This window comes from Lasioglossum baleicum, unplaced genomic scaffold, assembly GCF_051020765.1.
Source record: "Lasioglossum baleicum unplaced genomic scaffold, iyLasBale1 scaffold0021, whole genome shotgun sequence".
Classification (NCBI taxonomy): domain Eukaryota; kingdom Metazoa; phylum Arthropoda; class Insecta; order Hymenoptera; family Halictidae; genus Lasioglossum; species Lasioglossum baleicum.
This window is the reverse complement of record NW_027469081.1, coordinates 4,456,465-4,478,379: the sequence shown is the minus strand read 5'-3', so window position 1 is coordinate 4,478,379 and position 21,915 is coordinate 4,456,465. Positions and strand designations below refer to the sequence as shown.

The 21,915-nt window shown below is 31.1% G+C and overlaps 3 protein-coding genes across 12 annotated transcripts; 1 reads left to right on the top strand and 2 right to left on the bottom strand.

Moving 5' to 3' along the window:
- Window positions 1-915: 915 nt before the first annotated feature.
- Window positions 916-8,677, bottom strand: Dtd (D-aminoacyl-tRNA deacylase). 5 transcript variants are annotated; one of them, XM_076444769.1, is made up of 10 exons: window positions 8,452-8,670; window positions 5,573-7,003; window positions 5,382-5,473; window positions 4,932-5,096; window positions 4,721-4,866; window positions 4,356-4,590; window positions 3,963-4,275; window positions 3,586-3,884; window positions 3,028-3,488; window positions 916-2,312 (listed from the first exon to the last, which is right to left on the bottom strand). In XM_076444769.1, exons 2-10 carry the CDS (start codon window positions 5,628-5,630, stop codon window positions 2,144-2,146), a joined length of 1,938 nt encoding a protein of 645 aa, XP_076300884.1. In that variant the 5' UTR covers window positions 5,631-7,003; window positions 8,452-8,670; the 3' UTR covers window positions 916-2,143. The 5 variants fall into 5 exon arrangements, with proteins under 5 accessions (XP_076300884.1, XP_076300882.1, XP_076300883.1 ...); XM_076444767.1 differs by having other exon boundaries at window positions 5,573-5,662; window positions 8,452-8,669; XM_076444768.1 differs by lacking the exon at window positions 8,452-8,670 and adding an exon at window positions 8,248-8,445.
- On the top strand, window positions 8,386-20,008 carry LOC143219010 (uncharacterized). 5 transcript variants are annotated; one of them, XM_076444743.1, is made up of 16 exons: window positions 8,466-9,098; window positions 10,964-11,840; window positions 11,929-12,017; window positions 12,092-12,292; window positions 12,431-12,466; window positions 13,233-13,472; window positions 13,556-13,728; window positions 13,796-14,257; window positions 14,338-14,648; window positions 14,784-14,887; window positions 14,959-15,936; window positions 16,057-16,320; window positions 16,578-16,782; window positions 18,857-19,094; window positions 19,177-19,264; window positions 19,338-20,008. In XM_076444743.1, the coding sequence occupies exons 1-16, from the start codon at window positions 8,982-8,984 to the stop codon at window positions 19,665-19,667; spliced, it is 4,713 nt and encodes a 1,570-aa protein (XP_076300858.1). In that variant the 5' UTR covers window positions 8,466-8,981; the 3' UTR covers window positions 19,668-20,008. The 5 variants fall into 5 exon arrangements, with proteins under 5 accessions (XP_076300860.1, XP_076300859.1, XP_076300858.1 ...); XM_076444741.1 differs by having other exon boundaries at window positions 8,467-9,098; window positions 14,959-16,320; XM_076444742.1 differs by lacking the exon at window positions 12,431-12,466 and having other exon boundaries at window positions 8,468-9,098; window positions 14,959-16,320.
- Window positions 19,737-21,915, bottom strand: Eif2bbeta (eukaryotic translation initiation factor 2B subunit beta). 2 transcript variants are annotated; one of them, XM_076444781.1, is made up of 6 exons: window positions 21,772-21,915; window positions 21,613-21,709; window positions 20,901-21,182; window positions 20,527-20,683; window positions 20,057-20,451; window positions 19,737-19,983 (listed from the first exon to the last, which is right to left on the bottom strand). In XM_076444781.1, exons 3-6 carry the CDS (start codon window positions 21,173-21,175, stop codon window positions 19,911-19,913), a joined length of 900 nt encoding a protein of 299 aa, XP_076300896.1. In that variant the 5' UTR covers window positions 21,176-21,182; window positions 21,613-21,709; window positions 21,772-21,915; the 3' UTR covers window positions 19,737-19,910. The 2 variants fall into 2 exon arrangements, with proteins under 2 accessions (XP_076300896.1, XP_076300895.1); XM_076444780.1 differs by having other exon boundaries at window positions 21,623-21,709.

The window sequence follows — 21,915 nt, the reverse complement described above, 5'->3', positions numbered from 1 at the left end:
CAAATGTTAATGAATCGTTAAGAAATTCAATATTTTTATTATTGCAAAGATGTACATGAAATACTTACAGTGACTCTCACTAATATTCATACACTCTTAAAGAAGACCATAACTTTTTTAATATTGGAATATACGATTTGAAATTTTTGGAGAAGTTAGAACAATTGGTTTGCTACACAACGTGACAAAAATTTTTGAAAAAAACTGCAAGTTGTCGGAATTGCAGAGAAAATACTGAAAGTCGTATTTTCCAATTTTTTCATGTGGGTTTATATGGAAAATTTAGGAAACACGTTTCGTACATCTGTATCAATTAAACATATTCTGAAAATTTCATCTAAAAATGATATAAAACAAACGTCTAAAAAAAAATGATATAAAATGCAGTTTTTCACGATTTTCGGCCTCCTACTGCAGTAATTCCAAGGTTTCTTACATCTTTCAATGCCTATCGTTTTTTCCCGCATCAACCGATTTCTATGAAACTTTCACAGTGCATATAATTGACACAGATCAACAAAACGTATATTTTAAAATTTCAATATAGGCCTGCATAAAAAAGTTGTAAAATCATTTTTTTTACAATTGTGACCAAATGCAATTTTTCAAAAAATTTCTTTTCACATTCTGTAGTAAACTAATTGCTCTAGCTGCCCAAAAATGTTCAAATCGCATAGTCCAATATTAAAAAAGCTATGGTGTTTTTAAGAGTGTCCGAATATTAGTGGGAGTCCCAGTAATATTATGAAGAATAGTATGAAAAAATTAGTTGGGCGACATATGAAACACAGTAAAGAATTACAAAAATTTAAGGATATCGTAATGTTGTTTTTAATGTAGCAAAGTCATTAAGGAATTAATCAATTTTTATTTTATTCCTGCAGAACACAATCAATGCAGAACATTTTTATTTTGCATAAAGATCCGCAGTGTAGTAATTACCAATTCATTAAAATTGTAATGTATGAAAACTGTGCGTAGATATATGTATATATTCATTGTAGCCGCATTTTCTGATTAATCAATTTTAAAAGTGAAAATACACATATGTATGTATTTATTGAAGCGTATTGTGTATTGAGTCTTATGTTTCCCTTGCAGTAAAAGTCTGAATGAATATATAATTTAATCTAAACACATAGATGATTCGTTTTGAATATTCTTAACGGGTGAAATTGGAGTGCAAAAGGTTGAATTTGACTTGCAAAAGGGTGAATTTCGAATGCAAAACTGAAGTTTCAGAAATCGGAGCTTCGAGACTTCGATTCTCATCACCAGATTTCGGATCTTTATGCATTTGTAACAAAATTGACTAGATGAAATTCAAAATTGTTAGAAAATTTGACAAATCGAAGATGCCAATGGATGATCTCTCCTCTATTAAAATCAGAAATAACATTCAAGTTAGTTTCTATTGCTTGCAATCGATGCAGACAATTTTTATTTAGCATAAAGATCCGCAATCTACTCATCACCTTCGGAGTTTCTGAAATCGAAGTTTCGAAATTCGACCTTCGAAGGAAAGTAACAGCCCTAGGAAATCCCACCTTGACGCGTAAATATTTTTACGTGAACTGCGTGTTCAATATTGAAATCAATATATTATAATGTATATATCGAAAATTATACATATAAGTATAACTTGCTTTATCCACTTATATATATCCACGTATATATAATTTAAAAATGATGGATATCACAAATTTTGGCCACAAAATTTATATTTAACTCCTCTTACAGATCTGACATTTCCTTTTATACAACACTATCAATAGTTACCACTATTTTCACGGTTCATAAAAATAGAAGACGTAGTATATATATATTTACATACATTAATGGAAATTATTAACTTCGAAGGTTAATAGATTAATACTTAATAAACTTATATACATGATATGGAAAATATTATATATTTTACAATTGCACTGTTTTCTTGAAACTAATTAACACTATATTTATAAATTAAATATATAACCGCTGAAAGGTTATTCTTCGTTGAAAATTATAGAAAAGATTCGATTCGTATAATGTTATTGATTATAAATGATACCATTACAGAATATTTAAAAGAATATCAAGAATACGATCGATCTTGAGTAAATTTTAAGCAATTTCACTAATAAAATTATTTTCTTACATGCTATGAGGGTTTCACTTTACTTAATTCTTCGGCAGTAAAGCGCAATACTGTAGAAATAGCATTTAACATATGCCGTTTGCTAGAAATATCATTGGTGGTCAGATAATTTATAAAAACATTCTTCAAATATTCAAGGTTCGCACCTTCTCTGGATTTGCAAGCTTCGAGTCTAAAACAGTGAATAAATATTTGTATTATTTGCTGTAACTTTCGAAACGTTGCACAGTGCGGTATTTGGCCCAAAAAAGTGGAAAAAAGTCGATTTCTAAATTTTTGCGTATGGCATAAAATTTTTGTTGTTCGTTGTAGTTAAAGGTCTGAAGAATAAGGCTGCAATATTGTTATTTCTATTTGTACACCCGTGAAGTAGTAAACTTCATCGAAAGTCGAGAGATTTTAAGGCGCGCTTGGCGTTCTTAAACAGTCTCTAATTGTAAGACAGCGTCTGTTCATTGGCGATTTTCAAGTGTTTAAAGGAAAATTCTGTAAATTCTTGTATTACAAAAGTTGTTCAGGTAGGTGTACAGAGCACTTTCGCATAGATTTTATTTTGTTATCATCTAAATTAGTATAGTTATTAATATTTGAATATTATCAATCATTTTGTAAGCTTTTTAAAGATTACAAAACTTAAGTTAAAAATATTTTTTTTTTTCAAAAAATTGAGGTTAATTTGATTTTTTAAATACTAAAATGTATTTTGGATTTCATAATGTTGTAGCAGATCTTAAGACGAATCCACACAACGGTATATATAATATTATAACCTCGAGTCTATAAATAACGCTAAAATAGTTTTTTCCACTTTTTCAGGCCAAATACCCCACTGTGCGTTGTAACGAAAGTTATGAATTTCTTAATATTTACATGAATTTAACATTTACCTTGCAATCTGGGCTTGCAAAACTCTGATCTCCTCCTTTTGTTTCTCTTTCATGTAAATCATTTCCCTTTGCCTCTCCCGCAGAATAGCTTCAAATTCTAGAATCTTTTTCCTAGAAGCTGATACTTGAACTTCTTTCCTTGCTAACTCCTGACTATAATGCAATATCGGAGGACTGTCGTTTGTTAATAATCCTGTCATTAAATCAGATGCAGTTTCTCCTTGAAGTTCATATTTTGGCGTAGCTGCTTTACTTTCTACAAAAGATTTTTCTTTTTTTGGGAGCAATGCGTGAAACGATGTTTTCAACGTTAAAATCTCCTTATCTTTCTCCTCGATTAGTGCCATCGAACGTTCTCGTTGACGTAGTAACTGTTGTTCCAGCGTAGATATTTTGTTGCGAAATTCGTTGTCTTTTTGCAGAAACATGTGTTCCAGTCTTGTTCGTTCCTCTTGAATAGACTACAATAACAATTGTGTAGCTTTGAACATTTTAATGTTATTTTATACGAATCACAACAACAATTTAAAGTATATAAGATAAGAAAAGAACCTTTACCTTTTGCTGTTGATCTAATTTCAGTTGTAATTCGGTTTCTTTATTCATAAGCTCGTTATTTAATATGCGTACTCTTTCTTCTAAATTACTGTTATGCGATTTCAAAATATGCAGCTGTGTTCTATTATTTTTATCGTGTGTTGTCATAGTTTGGCTTTGAATATTGTGAGACATATTACAAGTATTGTATTTAGATACATCCTGTTTATAATCTTCAAATTCTTGTAGCAGAATCTCATATTTGTCTTTATAATCAAGAATCTGTTGTTTGTCGTACAAGCCTAAACTATTTAGTAATGCTAAAAATAAAATACACATTAGATCTTTTTATTTAATTAATTTACACATTTAGATTTTAATTCTAACGATAGACTCACACTTAACATGTGCTGATTCACTCTTTTTGTTATCCAAATCTAGTAATTTGGTATATAAGCTTTTTATTTTAGATATAATGTCTTCAGGTTCATTGTTTATGGTAAGGCAATCGCCACGTTCGCAATCTTGTAGACTGATCAATTGGTCTTTTAACTTTTGAATAGCTTGTTGATCTTGCTGTCTGAGTCTGTCGTATCCTCCAACGATCTCGGAAAGTTCAGCCAATCTTGCTTCTAAACCTGTTACTCTAGTTTCGTGAGTCATTGCCAGTACTCGGGAACGCTGTTCCGCAGCAGTAGCCCGTTTTTGCTCCTAAACAATAGACTAATCATTTTATTTCATTTCTAGACAAAAACATGTACACAACATGTATATATATTTTTATGAATTACTTCGTGTATCGCATTTAAATGTTGTTTCTTCATCAGGGTCATCTCGGACTGAAGCGACAATAAAATTGGTGGTGTTTCTTTAGCTGCTTCTTCGGCTTGTTTAAGCTTATTTCTCATTATTTCCAATTCCGCTTCTAATATTTTACATTGTGTTTTATTTGCAAACTGACTTTTCAATTGTGCTTCCAAGTGTTCTTTATTTCGGCGTTCCTCGTACAATAATTTTTGAAGTTCCCTAAAGAAGAAAGGAAGTTATATTAATGGAAAGATCTTTCTTTTTTTTTTTAAAGATATGCCAATATTTTTTTAAAAGTTGCATCTTCTTGTATATTTATTTTTTTTATATACATATATGTATCACATACTTTAACATTTTAGCGTGATCAGCTTGTTCTTTGTCCCTTTCATGGCGTTCCATAATTAATTTACATTTGACATGTTCGATTTCTGAATAATTTGTAGTTTGTGCTTTCTTTAGTTTCTCTTTCAGATCTTTGATTATTTTCTCGCACTGCAAAGTCATTTTGTTGAATAGATATATTTAATAGATAATAAAAAAACACACTGTAAACTTACTTCATCTTTCTCGCTTCTCAATTGTTTTTTATCCATTTGAAAGTTCGCTTCCATTTTCGATTTCTCTGCTGAAAGTGTAGCTAAAGAATTCGTTAAAGTGTCTAATTGATTCTTTAATTCTTCTACTGTTTCCGTTTCTACAATATCCGTTTGAATTTCTTGTGACTGAAACAGTTTTTGATATTACTAATAATATTAAAAGTTTAGTGAAATTATATAATTTAGTCTACGGATCTTTATGCAATTATGGCTTCTGAAAATTTTCGAAAAATGCTAGAGTATAAAGTTCAACGGAACTTAGAACGATTTTAATTTATTCCAGAACTACAAAGAGCTACTGCCACTGAAAATAAGATTGACATGTGATTCCACTTTCTTTAAATTTACCTAGAAAAATTGAAAATTGCATAAACATTCACAGTCTAGATATAATATATATCATATTATTACTTGCAAATTAGATGACTCGTTATCTGTATTTTGCGCAGCTTTGGATTTCCGCGGTTCCGCATTTTCAGTATTTTCTTCTTCCGTAAATACCTCTGATATATTTATATTTTCAGACAAATAATTTAAAAAATTATTACTTAATTGACAAACAGGAAAGGTTTGCTATCATTATACTTTTACACGCAACATACCTTCCACATTTTTTACGTATGTTTCTCCACTTCCTTTCTGTTTTGTAGTGTTTTCCATTGTACTCCAATAAATTATAAATTAAAAATGTCCTAAGAAAACAGCAATTTTATTGTTTAAAACGTGATACATTTAAAATTCGTTTTGGCAAATTTACTAACAAACATCAACTTAAATTTAATATAAAATTTGAATTAAATTACTTAACAAAAATATGATTAACCCTTTGTACTCCAAATTATTTTTCAATTCTGTTGCCAACAATTACCTACTATTTTAAGCGTTTTATTTGAAATTTACTTCAAAGAACAGTTCCTGTACTGCTACTTATTTTAAACAATATTTTCTTTACTAATTATATTAAATATATCTCTCAAACTTTGTTGTAATTTATATTTGTTTTTAACTAAAAAATAATAGCAATTAAATAAATAAAGGACGAACCAAATAGATATAAAAACCCGTTTTATTTACATCTTTCTTTCTCTAATGTCGAGTCACACTCGACAAAGTAGTGCAAAGGGTTAACATTTTTTTCTAAATAATAGATCTCGTAATAATAATTTCATGGCAAATAAAATAATTAAGGCTTTAACAAATTAAAATCTGTAAATTCACACTCGCTGTTTTTGAAATATTTTAATACATCCTATTAGAATATTACAGTTGATATCTGAATTATGTCTGCTAATAACAATTTGGTATTACATTTTATTATATAAAATGAGATTTTAATGTTGTTTTACATTTTCTCTTAAATATGAATTTAATCTTTCTTTTATAACAGTATAAAAATATTATATATCTTAATATGTATTACTTTACTCGAGACATGTTATATTTTTCATTTATATCAACATTTTGTTAAACTCATCTAAACAGGTTTTTGTACACTGAGAATTCAACTCTGAATTTATTGGTTTATTCTAACAATACAACAGTCTTCTACAAATAAACACATTTTTCTATGAAAGATATATTTCACATATCAACATGAAATTATAAAAAGTTACATGTGATCTCTACATTTATTTCTCAGCTCAACTATCAACTTTAAATCTTTATATAAAGTAGAAATGAAATAAATATGAAATTTCTTTCTCAAAATCATAGAACAAATCACAGAAGATGTAAATAATAAAAGAAATAATTTCGTAAGATTATGTCGTGCAATAAAATATTTCATGGAATACTATTATAAATATATTTATTTCAAAAAGTGTTGGATATTATAAAAGACAGAGTATTAATAATTCATAACATAATACTCGATTACACATTTTGTTAGTTTCCTTGTGTTTCAAATGTCATTAAAAAACATTAGGCATCGTTTAACTGATTCGATTCGTTAGACTTTACTGGGGATTCTATTTCTATAGTGACGGGTCCACTGTTTTGTATATTAACTTCCATCATTGCTCCGAATTTACCATCTGTAGAAAGTAGTTAAATGAACACACATGTTATTTTCAGAGAAAATATAGATAACAACCCTTGTCGATTATACTGCAATGTAACGATACAACATACTGGTGCAGTATTGTCGTACAGAATTATTCGTTTCTATTCGTTGATTATTACCTTTGACTAATTCTGGTTTATAATTTTGACCAAGTTCAGCAAGAAAATTGTTGTAAAATGGTTCTGACTCTTTCGCAGGCATAGCCCTGTGGAAATCTAATCTGTTTCCCTTTAGATTATGGTATAACGTGAATTGACTGATACACAATATTTCGTATTGTTTATCCATAACATTGGCACCCCATTTTTTACAATTATTATCGTCAAAGATTTTAATATTCAATATCTTTCTTACTCTATGACAAATAACAAATGTTTATTTCCTGATACTCAACTATATTTTATATCATTTTATTAATACGAAGAAATATTATATATTACATATATTTTATGTCCTCCAATGTATCATCTCTTTTTATGCCAATTAAGACGCAGAGACCATTTCCAATGCTATTAACAATTTCTCCGTTAACTGAAAAATTATACTGTAACTATATATGCTTTATAAAGTGTGTAATTATTGCAGTATAAAAGGATATTCTTTTAACCCTTTGCACTCCTTTGTCGAGTGTGACTCGACATTAGAGACAGGAAAATGTAAATGAAACATGTTTTGTCCTTTATTTATTTAAGTCGTATTTTTTAGTTACAGACAAATATAAGTTCCACAAATATAGATTACAACAAAGTTGGAGAGCTATATTTAATATAATGCGGATCTTTAAGCATTTATAGGAAAATTGAGTAGATAAAATTCGAAATTGTTAGAAAATTTTTCAAATTGAAGATGTCGATATATGATTTCTCCTCTATTAATTAAGGGAAGAAATAACATTCGATTTAGTTTCTATTCTTTGCAATCGATGTATTTAGACAATTTTTATTTTGCATAAAGATCCGCAGTCTAATAATTAATAAACAAAATTGTTTAAAATAAGTAGCAGTCTAGGAACTGTCCTTTGAAGTAAATTTCAACAAAATTGAAAAATAATTCGGAGCGCAAAGGGTTATAATGTATTATACAAACGTAAACAGATGTTTCCAATAAAATATATTCGGAGATTCCATTCACGCTTCGTAACTAAGACGAAAAAATTCAAATGATCAAAGTGATTTGAACATAAAAATTTTTGTTCTTTACTTGCGGGATACTTACTTTAAAATATTTTTGAAATTAGAAAGGCGAAAGTACTGGCCGGTCATGGTGATTTATAGAAAATACTACATACTAGAAAATACTCTGAAATACTCCTATTTTCTGACGGCAGTAAAGTTTCATTTTCTCCTGATCTTTATTTATTTTTGTCAATGGATGATAATTTAAGATGATACAATAAAACATACATAACCTAATCATTACCTGATACACTAGCTTTTGTCACTCGTTGTATTACCGCTTTCATATTGAAAGTAACGTCACCCGTTGTATCGCGGGAACAATCGTAATTGTTAGCGTAACGCCGCGAGCTAATTTTTTATGTGTAAATAATCGTTTTTGAAGAAAATACGTTTACTACATCCGCTAGTAATACTCGACGAACGAGCCAATAGGAGAGTCGGTACACGGTACACCATCGGAAAGCTTATTTCCGCAGTGTAGACTTCCTGTAGTAGAGTTTGACTTTTCAAAGATTGTTTACAAGGAAATTGTAGAGTGCATAATCGTTCGAAAAGTTAAGTAATCTCGGGATTGTTTGCAGTGGACCTACGGAGATTAATAAACAATGAGCTTCTTAAGACTTTGTGAACTATTGTGGAAGTTAAAACTGTAGTTCAAACTGATTTTCTGTGACCCACTTGTTGCATTTAGGTTATGGTGTTATAAACAAAAATATGTTGGACTTAAATGTTTGGTTTTCATGATAAGTTCTTGCATGCCAGACGGTAGGGATGGAGGGACCAGGTCTGAGCTTGTTTCAAGGCTCAGAAAGTATTCAATTAAATACAAGTACTCAAAGATTAGAGGAGGATGAAGAGCAAGAAGATATTGAACAACGTAACAAGGAGGTATATCCTATTTTCTGTTTATTTCTGTAATATTTCTGTACAGGGTGATTCACCAGATATTAATCACCTCGGTTTTCGTCATTATTATTATTCATAGCGAAGAATGTTTATATGTATAAGGTTGAATGGTTTTGAGAGATTCATACTTTGCTGTTTTGAGTTTTCTTGTAGGTGGACGCGTAGAAGAAATACGAAGGTCACACCGGTATATTTTTAAATGAGATCGTATGATTTTCATGCAACCGAGAAAGTAATGATCGTTTTACATTATGTAATAAAAATGATGGTTTGTTATTGCATTCGGCGATGATACGATCTTTCATACCAGCAATTGTAGTCAGAGTCTCAGCGTATACACTTTATTTTTTAAGTAACCCCATAAGAAAAAGGTTGAGGGGTGTTAAATCAGGTGATCTTGCTAGAAAATGAATGGTATCATCTCATCCTATCCAACTATTCGGAAATATTTGATTTAATGCATTTCTTGTTATTCTTTCATAATGTGCAGAACAACCATCCTGTTGGAGCCACATTGTTTGTCGAATATGCAATGACAAATCATGTAAAAATGACCATAAGGTATTTGAATTGGTAACATTATCAAGAGAGTTGTGATTTTGGTAACTACACTAAAAATAAAATACCAATGACTCTCACTAATATTCGGACGCTCTCAAAATACCGATACCTTTTTCGATATTGGATAAAACGGTTTGAACTTTTTTGGGAAGCTAGAGCTATAGTTTACTACAGGACGTGGAAAGAAGTTTTTTCAAAAGTTGCAATTGGCCGGAATTGCAGAGAAAATACTAGAAGTTGCATTCTACAACTTTTTTATGTGGGCCTATATTAAAAAATTTTTAAAATACATTTTGTAGACCTGTGTCAATTATATGCATTGTGAAATTTTTAGTGCAATCGGTTGATGCTAACAAAAAAACGACAGACATTGAAAGATGTAAGAATTCTTAGATTTACTGCCGTTATAGGCCGAAAATTGTGAAAATCGTGAAAATCTGCAATTTTTACCATCTTTAAACGTTTGTAGCTCATTGCAACGTCAACCGATTTTTACGAAATTTTCAGGATATATTTAATTGATACAGATCTACGAAACGTATTTTTTAAATTTTCAATATAGGCCCACATAAAAAAGTTGTAAAATGCAACTTTTAGTATTTTCTCTACAATTCTGACCAATTGCAATTATCGAAAAAATTTCTTTTCGTATCCTGTAGTAAACTAATTGCTCTAGCTTCCCAAAAAATTTTTAATCGTATAGTCCAACATTTAAAAAAGTTATCGCTCTTTTTAGAGTGTTCGAATATTAATGAGAGTCACTGTGTCTCCTTAACTAATGGTTTTTCGATGTTAAAAGGTTAATACTTTTTTGTAGAGAATATGAAGCTTCATCGATCGGTGTAGGAAACACATACGATCCCATCTAAAAAGATACTGATGACCTTCGTATCTCTTCTAGGTGTCTAAATTTTATTTCATTTAAAAAGAAAGGCGTAACATTCATATTTAAAATCTACTATTGATTATTTTATGGAATAATAATAAAAGCTATCTCATATACCGAGGTATCTCATGAGTATACTGGGGATTTTATGCACTTATGGCATAGAAGAGTTGGTGTAATTTAAAACAATAAGGAAATTACGAGATTCTAAGAACGTTGATATATTATTCGAAATTTATTAAGATCATTAAAGGAAATAAGTAATCGTACGAGGGTAGTCCCAGAAGTCTACTCATAAGTAACAGCTCTAACATGTACAATCGTTTATCTTTTTCAAGATTTCAATATTAAAAGAATAGGTATAATGTTTACACTTATAACACATTTATGAACATTTCAGATTAAGGAACTTCTAAATAACAAACTTGATGACTGGGACGTCGACGATGATATTAGTTCTGTCAATAGCAGTCGTTATCATGACAGTTCTAGAGAAGTAGAGATTTCTAACATAGGAGTGAATTCCTGTGTTCAAGGAGTTATATCACCTAAGGGCCAAACAGTTTCCCAGTTACAAAATGAATTTGATTTATACGATCGTGTTGGAAATTCAAATAATTACGAAAATACTATGACAAATCATAGGTCAGAGTTGGAAATTGGCCCTACAATTCCTGATCTACAGAGAGACTTTAATATGTACGATCAAACAGATACGCCATATTCCAAAAGTAATAGAAACGACGATACAAATAATATGACTGCCGAAACACCTTACGAGTTAGTAAGACCACAGAATTCTGGATTTCCCAGAGATTTAAGACCTCAATTCGAAGAGAACTATACATTCAATGAAAATTATCCTTATAATTATCAAACACCATCTAATCATTACGACGCTCAAACGAAAAGTTATTCGAATAATAGATATATTAATAATGCTTATGAAAATAATGTAGAATGTAAACAAATTCACGAGTTCGGTGGCGGAGACAATGTTACTTCTGACCATGTAAATCATTGTTACAAAACAAGTCCAAATGGTAGGCCACAGGATGACAATGTTGCTTACAAAACAGCAGAATATGAAAGCAAAGAGCAATTAGAAGTTTTATATACAGTTCGAATGAGAGAAATTAAAAGATTAACAGAAGATTTGCAACAATTACAATTGCAGAAGGTAGAAGAGAAAGATCAGTTTACTAGGAAAATCACACTTATGCAGGCAGAAATTGAAAGATCAAGTATGTCAAGAAATCAAACGCAACATGCGTTAGGTAAGATTAGATAAACACTTGAAATAATGATATAACAAACAAGTACTTCTGAAAGAATCTTGAAGATTTTTTTACTTTCTTTTTACAGTTGACGCGAAAGCTGAAATAGCTGATCTTCAAAATCAAATCGCATTGTTCAAGGAAAATAATGCAATTTTAGAAAAAAGTAATCAAAATGTAAGATCTTTTTGTAATTAGTCATTTTTCAATTTTCATAATCGTGATCTAATCAATTTCATTTTGTATTTTAGATGACGCAGGAATTAAATATTGCGAGAGATTCTGTAATAGAGTTGCAACAAAAAATAGCTGTATTAGAAAGAGTACAAGCTTTACAAACAAATGACAAAACGCATGAAAAATTTTTGAAACAAGCACAAGAGAAGCATGTGGTTGAAATGAAAAATCTCCAAACTCAAATAGATGTTCTCGCAGACAAATTAAGCGCAAAGGTATCGTTTTACATGTATATATATATATATATATTCTCCTTATTCATATATCTTCGTTCTAAATAAAATAATATTGTATTGGAAGACAAATTTTCTGTTTATGATTTTAAGTATGTATAACAATAATATTTGTCATAGCTGCTCAATGTGGATTCCAACACTCACTGTATATGGGCAAGTTTCTGCTATTGTTTTATCCAAAAATTATGAAATTTGTTATTTTGCATAAAGATCCGCTGTCTAGAAATAACTGATAAACTCATTTCTTTTTTTCAATTTTCACTTAGACCACTTTCATAATTATGGGCACATATAATGATTGAAAGTTGAATTTGAATTTAGATTTAAAGTTGAATTTCGATTTAAATCGGGTTGCTTAGAGTTAAATTTGAATTTAGATTTAAATGTAATTTTCGTAGACTGCGGATGTTTATGCAATTCTCAATTTTTGTAGACGAATTTTCAAGAAAGTGGAATAAAATAGAATCTTAATTTCCGTGGTAGTTGCCTTTTTTTAGATCTGAAATAAATTAAAAACGTACTAAATTCTGTCATATTTTATATCCTTGCATTTTTTGAAAATTTTCAAAAGCCATAATTGCGTAAAGATCCGCAGTTAGTAACTAGTTTGAACCGACTTCTAAAAACAGGATTCTTGTAAAGAAATTTGGCTAATCGTGAGCTCAGACGGTTCTGGGTCATAGACTCGGAATACTAATTAATTAGCGGATAAAAGAAAGATAGGTACTATGTTTGAGAATCGGGATAAACCGGATAAACGGAGTTCTGCTGTATTGCATGTTGATACAAAAAGTATAAAAATTTATGGATTTGAAGACGGATTACTTGCTTCTTGGATTATAATTGTTGTTCTAGCTATAATTAGATTACAGTATAAAATAAATTAGTACTTGACCTCTTTTTTTTTCTATATTCACAGGAATCTTCATACGTTATATTGGAGAATAAATTAGCAGATGTTCGAAGAGCATACGAGATGCTTATGGTCGAGAAAGGGGATACTATGAATCGTTTAGCACAAGCATTAGAAGAAAGCCAGACGCAATGCCGCAATCTTATGGCTACGAACAATGCTCAACAACTAGTGCAACTTCAAGCACAGATTCAGATTCTGACACAAGAAAAAGAAGAAACGCAAAAGACAGTTCAAGATTTACAGGTATTACAAAATACAAAACTATCGTAATTAACTTCAAAACAAATAAATTGTACATCGCTGATAAACTAATAACGTATTTTCAGAATAAGTTAGAATTGGCAAACAGTGACGTAGCACAATATGATTCGTTGTTGGCAACAACATTCGAGGACGAATCTGATTCTATTAGACAATTGAAATTAGGTGAACTTCATAATAGATCAAAAGTAAAACCGTGTGACGATATCGCAAATAAGTTAAGGGGAGAATTGCAAAGGTAAAAACCTTTACACTTGAAAATAAATTTTTTGTTTCATATGTAACATCTTATTGTTAATTGATAGGTGTTTGGCTGGACATGCGGTTAAAAGGAAGGAAATAACTCGATTAGAAAATACTTTGTCGCAAAAAGGGAAAGAACTTAATGAAGCTTTAACGGTAGCTGAAACATGTCGACAAGAAGCTGCTCGATACGCTAAGCGTGTTAGCGAATTGGAGCAAGAACTGAAATCTGTACTTACAGATCAAGCTATGAAAGCGAATGCTCAAATACAGAAATTATCCAATCATTTAAGCGACATAAAGAAACAGTACGAGTCTTTGCGAGAAGAGAAAATTGAAGTAGAACAGAAGTTGGAAGAAACTTTAGCGATTAATCACGAAACACTAAAAAAATTGCACCAAGACAGTATAAATAAACAGGAGAAAGAGGCCACTGATGAGTATAATAAAGAATATTTAGAAATACATGCTAAGGCTGTAGAAAGGGTTAGACAAGAGGCACAAATCGAAATAGTGCAATTAACGTAAGTGTAAACTCGCTTGTAATCATATTTCGTTTAGTTTAATATATACCATAATGCTCATAAAATATATTTATTTGTAGCGTGCAATTAGAACAGACGCAGAAGGAGTTGAATCGTGTTAAGGAATTGTATATAGATGTCTGTAGTACAAAAGAACAGTTGATAAGTGAACACAAGTCTGAAATCGAAATGTTAAACGAAAAATTTGCTGACCTGAAAGAGCGTGAAAAATATGAACACGACTTGCAGGTACAAGTAAAAATAGCAAAAAAATTGACGCAAGAATGTGACACATACAAAAGTAAGGTAATGGAATTAGAGAAAGATTTAAGCTATGAAAGAAAAAAGAAAGAAGAACATACAAAGAAAATTCACCAAGAAATTGAAAGAGGTAATTGTTTAAAGAAGAAAAATGAGAATTCTCCTTTTTACGATTTAGACTTGCAAACGTAGTTTGTATATATTTTTTTATATTAAGTTATAAGTTATAATTACGTAATAATTTGCGTGTGTGATCTCTGTATAGCTAAAGAAGAAGCCTTAAACGAATTACGCAATGCTCATCCGAATCAGGAAATAAGTCTACTCTTGCCAGATCATTGTTCGGAACATTTAGAAAAAATTAATCAGGTATATTTTAAAACAAATCCGTTTTGTGTATATGTAATTCCGCAATACATGAAATTTTTTGTCCTTTATAGTTGGAAGAGGATTGCAAGCGATTAAAAGAACAATTGCATGCTGCAGTGGATGTTCACAAAAAGATATCGGAATATCAAAACGAATTAGATGGTGCTAGGTTGAAAATAGCACAAATAGAAATTTCTCAGGAATCCTGGAAAATGAAATATGAAAATGTGATCAGCGAAAGAAACGATCTAATAGCTAAAATTTCAAAACTAGATTCGGAAATGTTGAGCACCAAGAGAAGTTCGAAACTGGAGGATTCTGACGATGTAAAATTAAAAGTGGCTCGGTATCATATGGAGAACGAAACTTTGAAAAGCAAATACGAAGATTTATTCAATGAACGAAATATTTACAAGGAAAAGATTTCACAGTTAGAAACCGAATTATTGGAAATCAAAAAAATAAATGGAAGCTTTGAAAATCGATTAAAAAAGACTAGCGAGGTATCTTTAACTTCCAAATGCAAACTAGAAAAAGAACTCTCTCATTACAAAGATCTGGTGACACAGTTAACCGATAAAATCAATTTGTTAAAAACTGGAAGAAAGAATGATGCGGCAATGGAGCAAAAAATCAAACAATTGGAGAAAGATTTGCAAGGAAAAGATGAGGAGCTGGAAAGGCTAAAGGAATTTGAAAAACTGAAGGAAGAACGGGATCAACTTGTTTTAAAGCTGAAAAATCAAGCTAAACAATTTGAGCAATATGTTAAAAACCAAAAACAAGTATCGGCTGAATTAAATCTGTCCCCACGCAGTTCGAATGACGGTACAGATTTTCAAAAGATAAAGGAAATTATGATAAAAGAAGTCCGCGAAGAGATGGAACAGAAAGTAGTGGAAGAGCTTAGGGGTATAGAGGAACGGCATCGTGAGAAGAGAAAGGAATTAGATGAGCGGTATAAAATAGTTCTATTAGAGTTACAAAACAGATGTAGTGAAAAAACGCAGGAAGTGGAAACTTTAAAAGAAGCGATGCTCACGGAAAAGGTAAAAATTCATTCATCTTTCAAAGCGAAGGAGCAATTTGTTAGTCAAATGATTAAAGGCAAACTTGAAACTTACTGCAAAGAATTGCTAACACGACAGTTGAAAATCAAACAATTACAGGAAGAGTTACAGCAGAAAGAGAATGATGTGGAGGAAGAGAGAAATCTAATGGCTCAGGTAATGACTAAATGGGCTGAGGAGATTAGGGAGATAAAAGATAAAGAAGCTGAGATGAACGAGAAGTTAAAACAGTTACAAGAAAGCGAAGAGAATCTGAAAGCAGAAATAACAACGTTGAAAGAGAAGGAGAAAGAAATGAAAAGTAATATCGATACGTTGAAACATAAGTATCAAACAGCGAAAAAGATCGCGAACAATTATAAGGTAATTTTATAGTTTCAAAATAAATAAGAAGAATATTCATTGCTTATCATTAGACTACGGAAGTTTATGCAATTTGCAATTTTTCCAGACGATTTTTAAGAGAAGGGGGAACCAAATAAAATATTATTTTCAGTGGTAGTAGCTCCTATGTAGATCTGAAATACATCAAAATTTTCAGAAGCCTGCAAATGCATAAAGATCCAAGGTCTACTAATCATTATTTTAGAGTTTTCAATTTAATAGACAAATTCTTTCAGGAGTATGCAGAAAATAAAGAAAAGTTCTTGTTACAAGAAATTAAACGTATAGAAGAAGGATACAAAAGAGCCATGAATCAAGTACAACAAAAACTTGACGCAATCGTTAGTACTCAAGAAGAACAAGTAGCAACAAAGCTTAAAGAACTTGAGTGTCAGTATACAGAAAGGATGGAACAAATGCGACTTGCACTGAAGTACAAAAGTAAATGTTGAATTATGTATTAATACTTTTAGTATGCAATATAGCTTTGGTAGGTTAAAGGCAAATCGTAGTTAGAAGAGGCTAGATATTTTTAATTTAAAGCACTTTATTAGATGAACACTATTAGTACAACACTATTAGAAGATTTTTATTTCTAGGGACCAATAAGTTAAAATTGATATATGTATATTTATAGAATTATTAATGTTCGTTTGCTGTATTTCATTATAGCGACAGCGAACGTTAATGTAATTTTAAAAGCAAATACGAAAGTACAATTTCCCGGTTATAGATAGATTAATAGATAAGAATCTAGATCTATACGTTAGTTAGAGAACAAATAAAATTGTAAAGAGAGAAAGAGAGAGAGAGAGAAAATAATTTTTACGATGATTAATTATCGCATAATTTTATAAATTGTCTATATTGAATGCATAAAAAAAAGTACTCCGATATAAGTGAGATAGAAACTCGTAGTCACATATTTTCACCGAACGTTACGACATAATATTATAATGCAAGACTGGATCTGTAATAGGTCTTTTATAGACTAAGTCTTCATAGACTTCAAGAGAAAAATGAAATTGTTGTAGTACAATAAATACAATTATCTTTTGATTTAAAATATCAAACTATGCTTTCGAGTATTAGGAAATTGTTCATGATTTTATGTTCTAAGGGAAATATTTCTAAGGAGAATTGTATTAAGGTTGTACAAAATGTGACTTTATCATAGAAAAACTTATGCATAAAAAATTCAACATTTATGCTTGATGTCTAACGTCAAGTTACAAAATTAATATATATTAACATTTGCAATTTGGAAAAGTTTATATTGATTTGGTGTTCAGAAATTTTAAAATCAAATGTACAAAATTTTTTGTTAATTTTATCGAAAGCTTTTGAGCACGTATACAGATAAAATGTTTATTTCATTTCATATAAATTTAATTTACATTAATTTCATTTACAGGTAAACATTCTGTAAATTCTGTAAATGAAATAAGAAGCCATAATTTATCTTATAAGTTTAGCTACGCGTGTAATATACTCACAAGTATAATTATTAAAATACAGACTGCTACGATTAATTTGATTGAAAAAAATTTTATATCAATTTTTAATTAAGTCTTAATAAACATTCTCTTATCCGCGAGACATTTTTAAACAACATATTATAATTTAAAGCATACATTTCGAAAATTTATGTCGGAATTAAGATTCCTGACATTTACATATTATGTACTGTACATTATATATTACTAATTTTACCAGTGTCATCATTGTCATGCATTGATAATAGGAAACATCAATAGCAGTATAATTATTAAATCATCACCGAGTAGAGAGTATTATTAATATTAGTTATGTATTTTTGTATGTAGAATGAATTAATTTATTTTTTGTAATAAAGATTTTATGTCAGTGTCTATTAACTACTTAATCAGAGTCTTTTAAAAGCCCCTATTTATCTAATAGATGTTATTTATCTTAATATATCTATTAGTTAAACTATTATACGCAACATGTGGACAGGGCCCGCTCTAGGGGGGGGGGGGGACAACCCGGGCATTTGCCCGGGGCGTCAAAATTTTGGAGCGCCATTTTGGTTTTGCTTATTTTGGCTGTAAGTGTGAGAAAAATATTGATGTTTTAAATATTCAATTAATAGATAATTTCAGACTACCCTTGCCACACAATTTTGCTAAAAAAAAAAGTCATTTTGTTCAGCGCAGTGCTTAGTGCTTAAAAAGGGGCGGCAGTTTGTTTTTTTGCCCGGGGCGTCGTAACCGCTAGAGCGGGCCCTGCATGTGAAAAAAGACAACATTATAGTATTCTTTTCTACAAGTTCACCCACAAAATGTTGTATTAAATCTTAATCCAGACAATTTTCTATGTTGCAGTATTTTTTTTCTGAAATTACTTAAAAAATTACAAAAAATCGTATTTCTATAGAAGTATATTTCATGAACGCAATTTTTATTATTTAAATATTCGCGCCATATGGAATTTACACCCGTCAAATTATATACATAAAGTCTGTCTCAAGCAAGAATAGACTCGTTTCGCGCAGCCCGACTGATCGCAGCGCCTTGCTGCGAGCCATTGGGTAGGGCACATCGTAGGGTAGGGTACCCCTCCGGCCACCCTAATGACGAATTCAACAAAATGAGGTTACAATATTTGCTCCTGGTCATCGTATGCTTTCTCTGTGATCTGAGAATATGTTCGGAAAACACGCTGACAAACAAAACTAGCGATTTCCCACAGGAATATAGACCCGAAGGACCACTGGTACTTTGTAAATTTTTGTGAGTAGAAATACGCTTTTTGACGGCTTCTGTCAGACTTGTTTATCTTTATCAAAAAACTACTTTGAACGTCACACCGCAGGCCAAAAGAGTTCATAGAATGCGAGGAACCGATAGATCACAAAGGTAACAAAACTGCCAAGGAAGAAACTGGATTCGGTTGTGTGAAGGTAGTTCTCAATAATTCCTCATATTATTACATGTGTATCGTTAAATATCCATTCCTGTTCATTGTTTGTACAGTTCGGAGGCTCCAGGTACGAAGATGTTGAAAAGACAAAAGTATCCTGCACAGTATTACCGGATATTGAATGTTACGGACAGAGAACATTCTTTCACGAAGGAGTTCCTTGTATAAAATACAGCGACCATTATTTTGCTACTACTTTACTTTATAGTATACTGTTAGGTTTCCTAGGTGTCGATAGGTTTTATTTAGGTCAAAACGGTACTGCCTTAGGAAAATTGTTTACAATCGGCGGAGCAGGAGTATGGTGGGTATTCGATGTAATATTGCTAGTAACCGATTCTCTGCAACCCGAGAACGGTAGCAATTGGAATCCTTACGCGTAAAGAAAGCAGGTTCTTTTATATATATATAGTTTCCCAATCTTTCTAAATCCGTTTAGTTATTAAAATGCGTTTTGTAAAATAAATTTATATCCACTTGTACATATGTTGAATAGACTTCTGTTACTTAAATGAAACATTTACTTGGGTTGATAATTTCTATTGTACCAGTTTATATATAAAAAAGTTCTGTTGTTTAAAAAACAATGTGCGTTGTTTACGACGTTGTAGAGAAATGTGAGCATGTTACAACTCGTAATCGTCCGGATGATACAATTCGCTAAGCAATCTATAGACGTACGATGGTGCGTTTCCACCACTGAAATAAAAACATGAAATTAATATACACCATTGTAGAAGAGATTGAAATTAATACATTGATCAAGTCTTACGTATTCGAAATAAATAATGTGACCAATTCTGGCGGTACGTAATCAAATACAGGATTGTATACATGAACTTTCTCCAGTAACTGTACATTCGCACCACTGATTACACCTTTCAACGGAGAAACATGTTTATTGAATCCATCCTGTTCGTGAGAACAAAGATATAGCGGGGACAATTTATAAAGCGGTAACAGCACCATCACAGGGACCGAGTAATGTTTAGCTGCCTGAGCAAAGGTATGCGAGCCAGAAATTGCTCTCAGCCCTCCGTTTGCCATAACCGTGTGTGTACCGATTATTACTTTATTTACACGTGACATCATCGCGAAAATTGCTACATCCGATATTAAAGTAGTTTTAATTTTGGCCTTTGCAAGATTAACTGCCATTTCATGACCCTACGAACAATAAAGTTCTTAGTTTCATTATTAGTAGCCAATCGATAAACCTTTTAACTAAATTATAGTACTCACATCTAAAGTTGGGCCGCCTTCGGCTACTATAACTTCAAATGCTCTCGTCGCGGCAGCCTTTTTGAAAAATTCTTCTACTAAATTCGATCTACCGATTGTCATAATGATTTCGTTAGAATGAATGTGTTCTGGAGCTAAGCATGTAATATTCTCAGCGCTGAAAAGTAAAAAATGTATTAAGGAAAAATTATTAATTATACTTGTACTATTATAGCTACATGTTTCTGCAAAATACAAATTGTCTGCATCGATTGCAAGAAATAGAAACTAAATTGAATGTTATTTCTTCCCTTAATGATTTTAATAGAGTTGAATTTCATCTACTCAATTTTCTTATAAATGCATAAAAGATCCGCAGTCTAATTATAGCTCACCATGTCTCCAATTCAACTTCAAATTCATTAATGTGTTCTAAAAGAGCTGACTTCAAGGAAGGTACGGAGTCGTTGAAATCTACATGTTGGTCTCCCTCTGCAGTGAGAATTTTATGTAAGGATTCCTGCGGATCTGTTTCATCTACTTTATTTTGTAGTTCCGAAGTGTATTCCTCTCGAATTATTTTCAGTATCCTCCGTACCATGTTCCCAATACAGGATTCAAGAGGAATTGCTTCTGCTAAGTATTTTCCATTCTGTCTTATTACATCCATGAGATACCTTAATAAATACAAGTGCACAATTAGAATAATTCTCTGCTGAATTATATTATTATCCATCAGCTTGAAGAAATTGCATAAACCTAAGGATACACGAATGAAGCGCAGCGATATGTCAATTACATAACGCAAAATCTCTGGTTCAATTGTAATACCACTAATTACTATACAAGGTATACAGTAGACTCCTGTATAATGGAATGGAAAAATTCTTTAGAATTACTGCGTATCTACATCTTCTGCAGCAGTAAGCGTACAGTTGTCTTACGCAATGTTTCATACATATACTGTGCATTTACTTTTTGAAGAGTCTACTGTACCGAGTATTAGTAGATAAATTTTTTATTTCCTTTTAATAATCAATGCTGACACTTCTCAGATGTTACTTAGAGATATGCGAAATTTTATGGATTATTTAAGGGAAACGAAACTTGTATATACTTGGCAGTTGTCCATTGATGGTTATTTATAATTTCTTTCAAAACAGACATAGTTGCCACCACGATATTATACGTGCCTTTGATGTCGCTAAAATACAAAATATTTGATAAATTTCTGTCATATAAGGTTAGACGTGTTTGAATCCTCACCCATAATGAATATCGTCTATTAGTTTAAGTACGCTTTTGTGAATATCTTCCTCGTTCGTGGCAACCATTTTCATTCACGGTGTTTCCAAATCTATTCCTTAATTAAACGATACGGAAGAGTTGTAATAAATTACTGTAAAACAG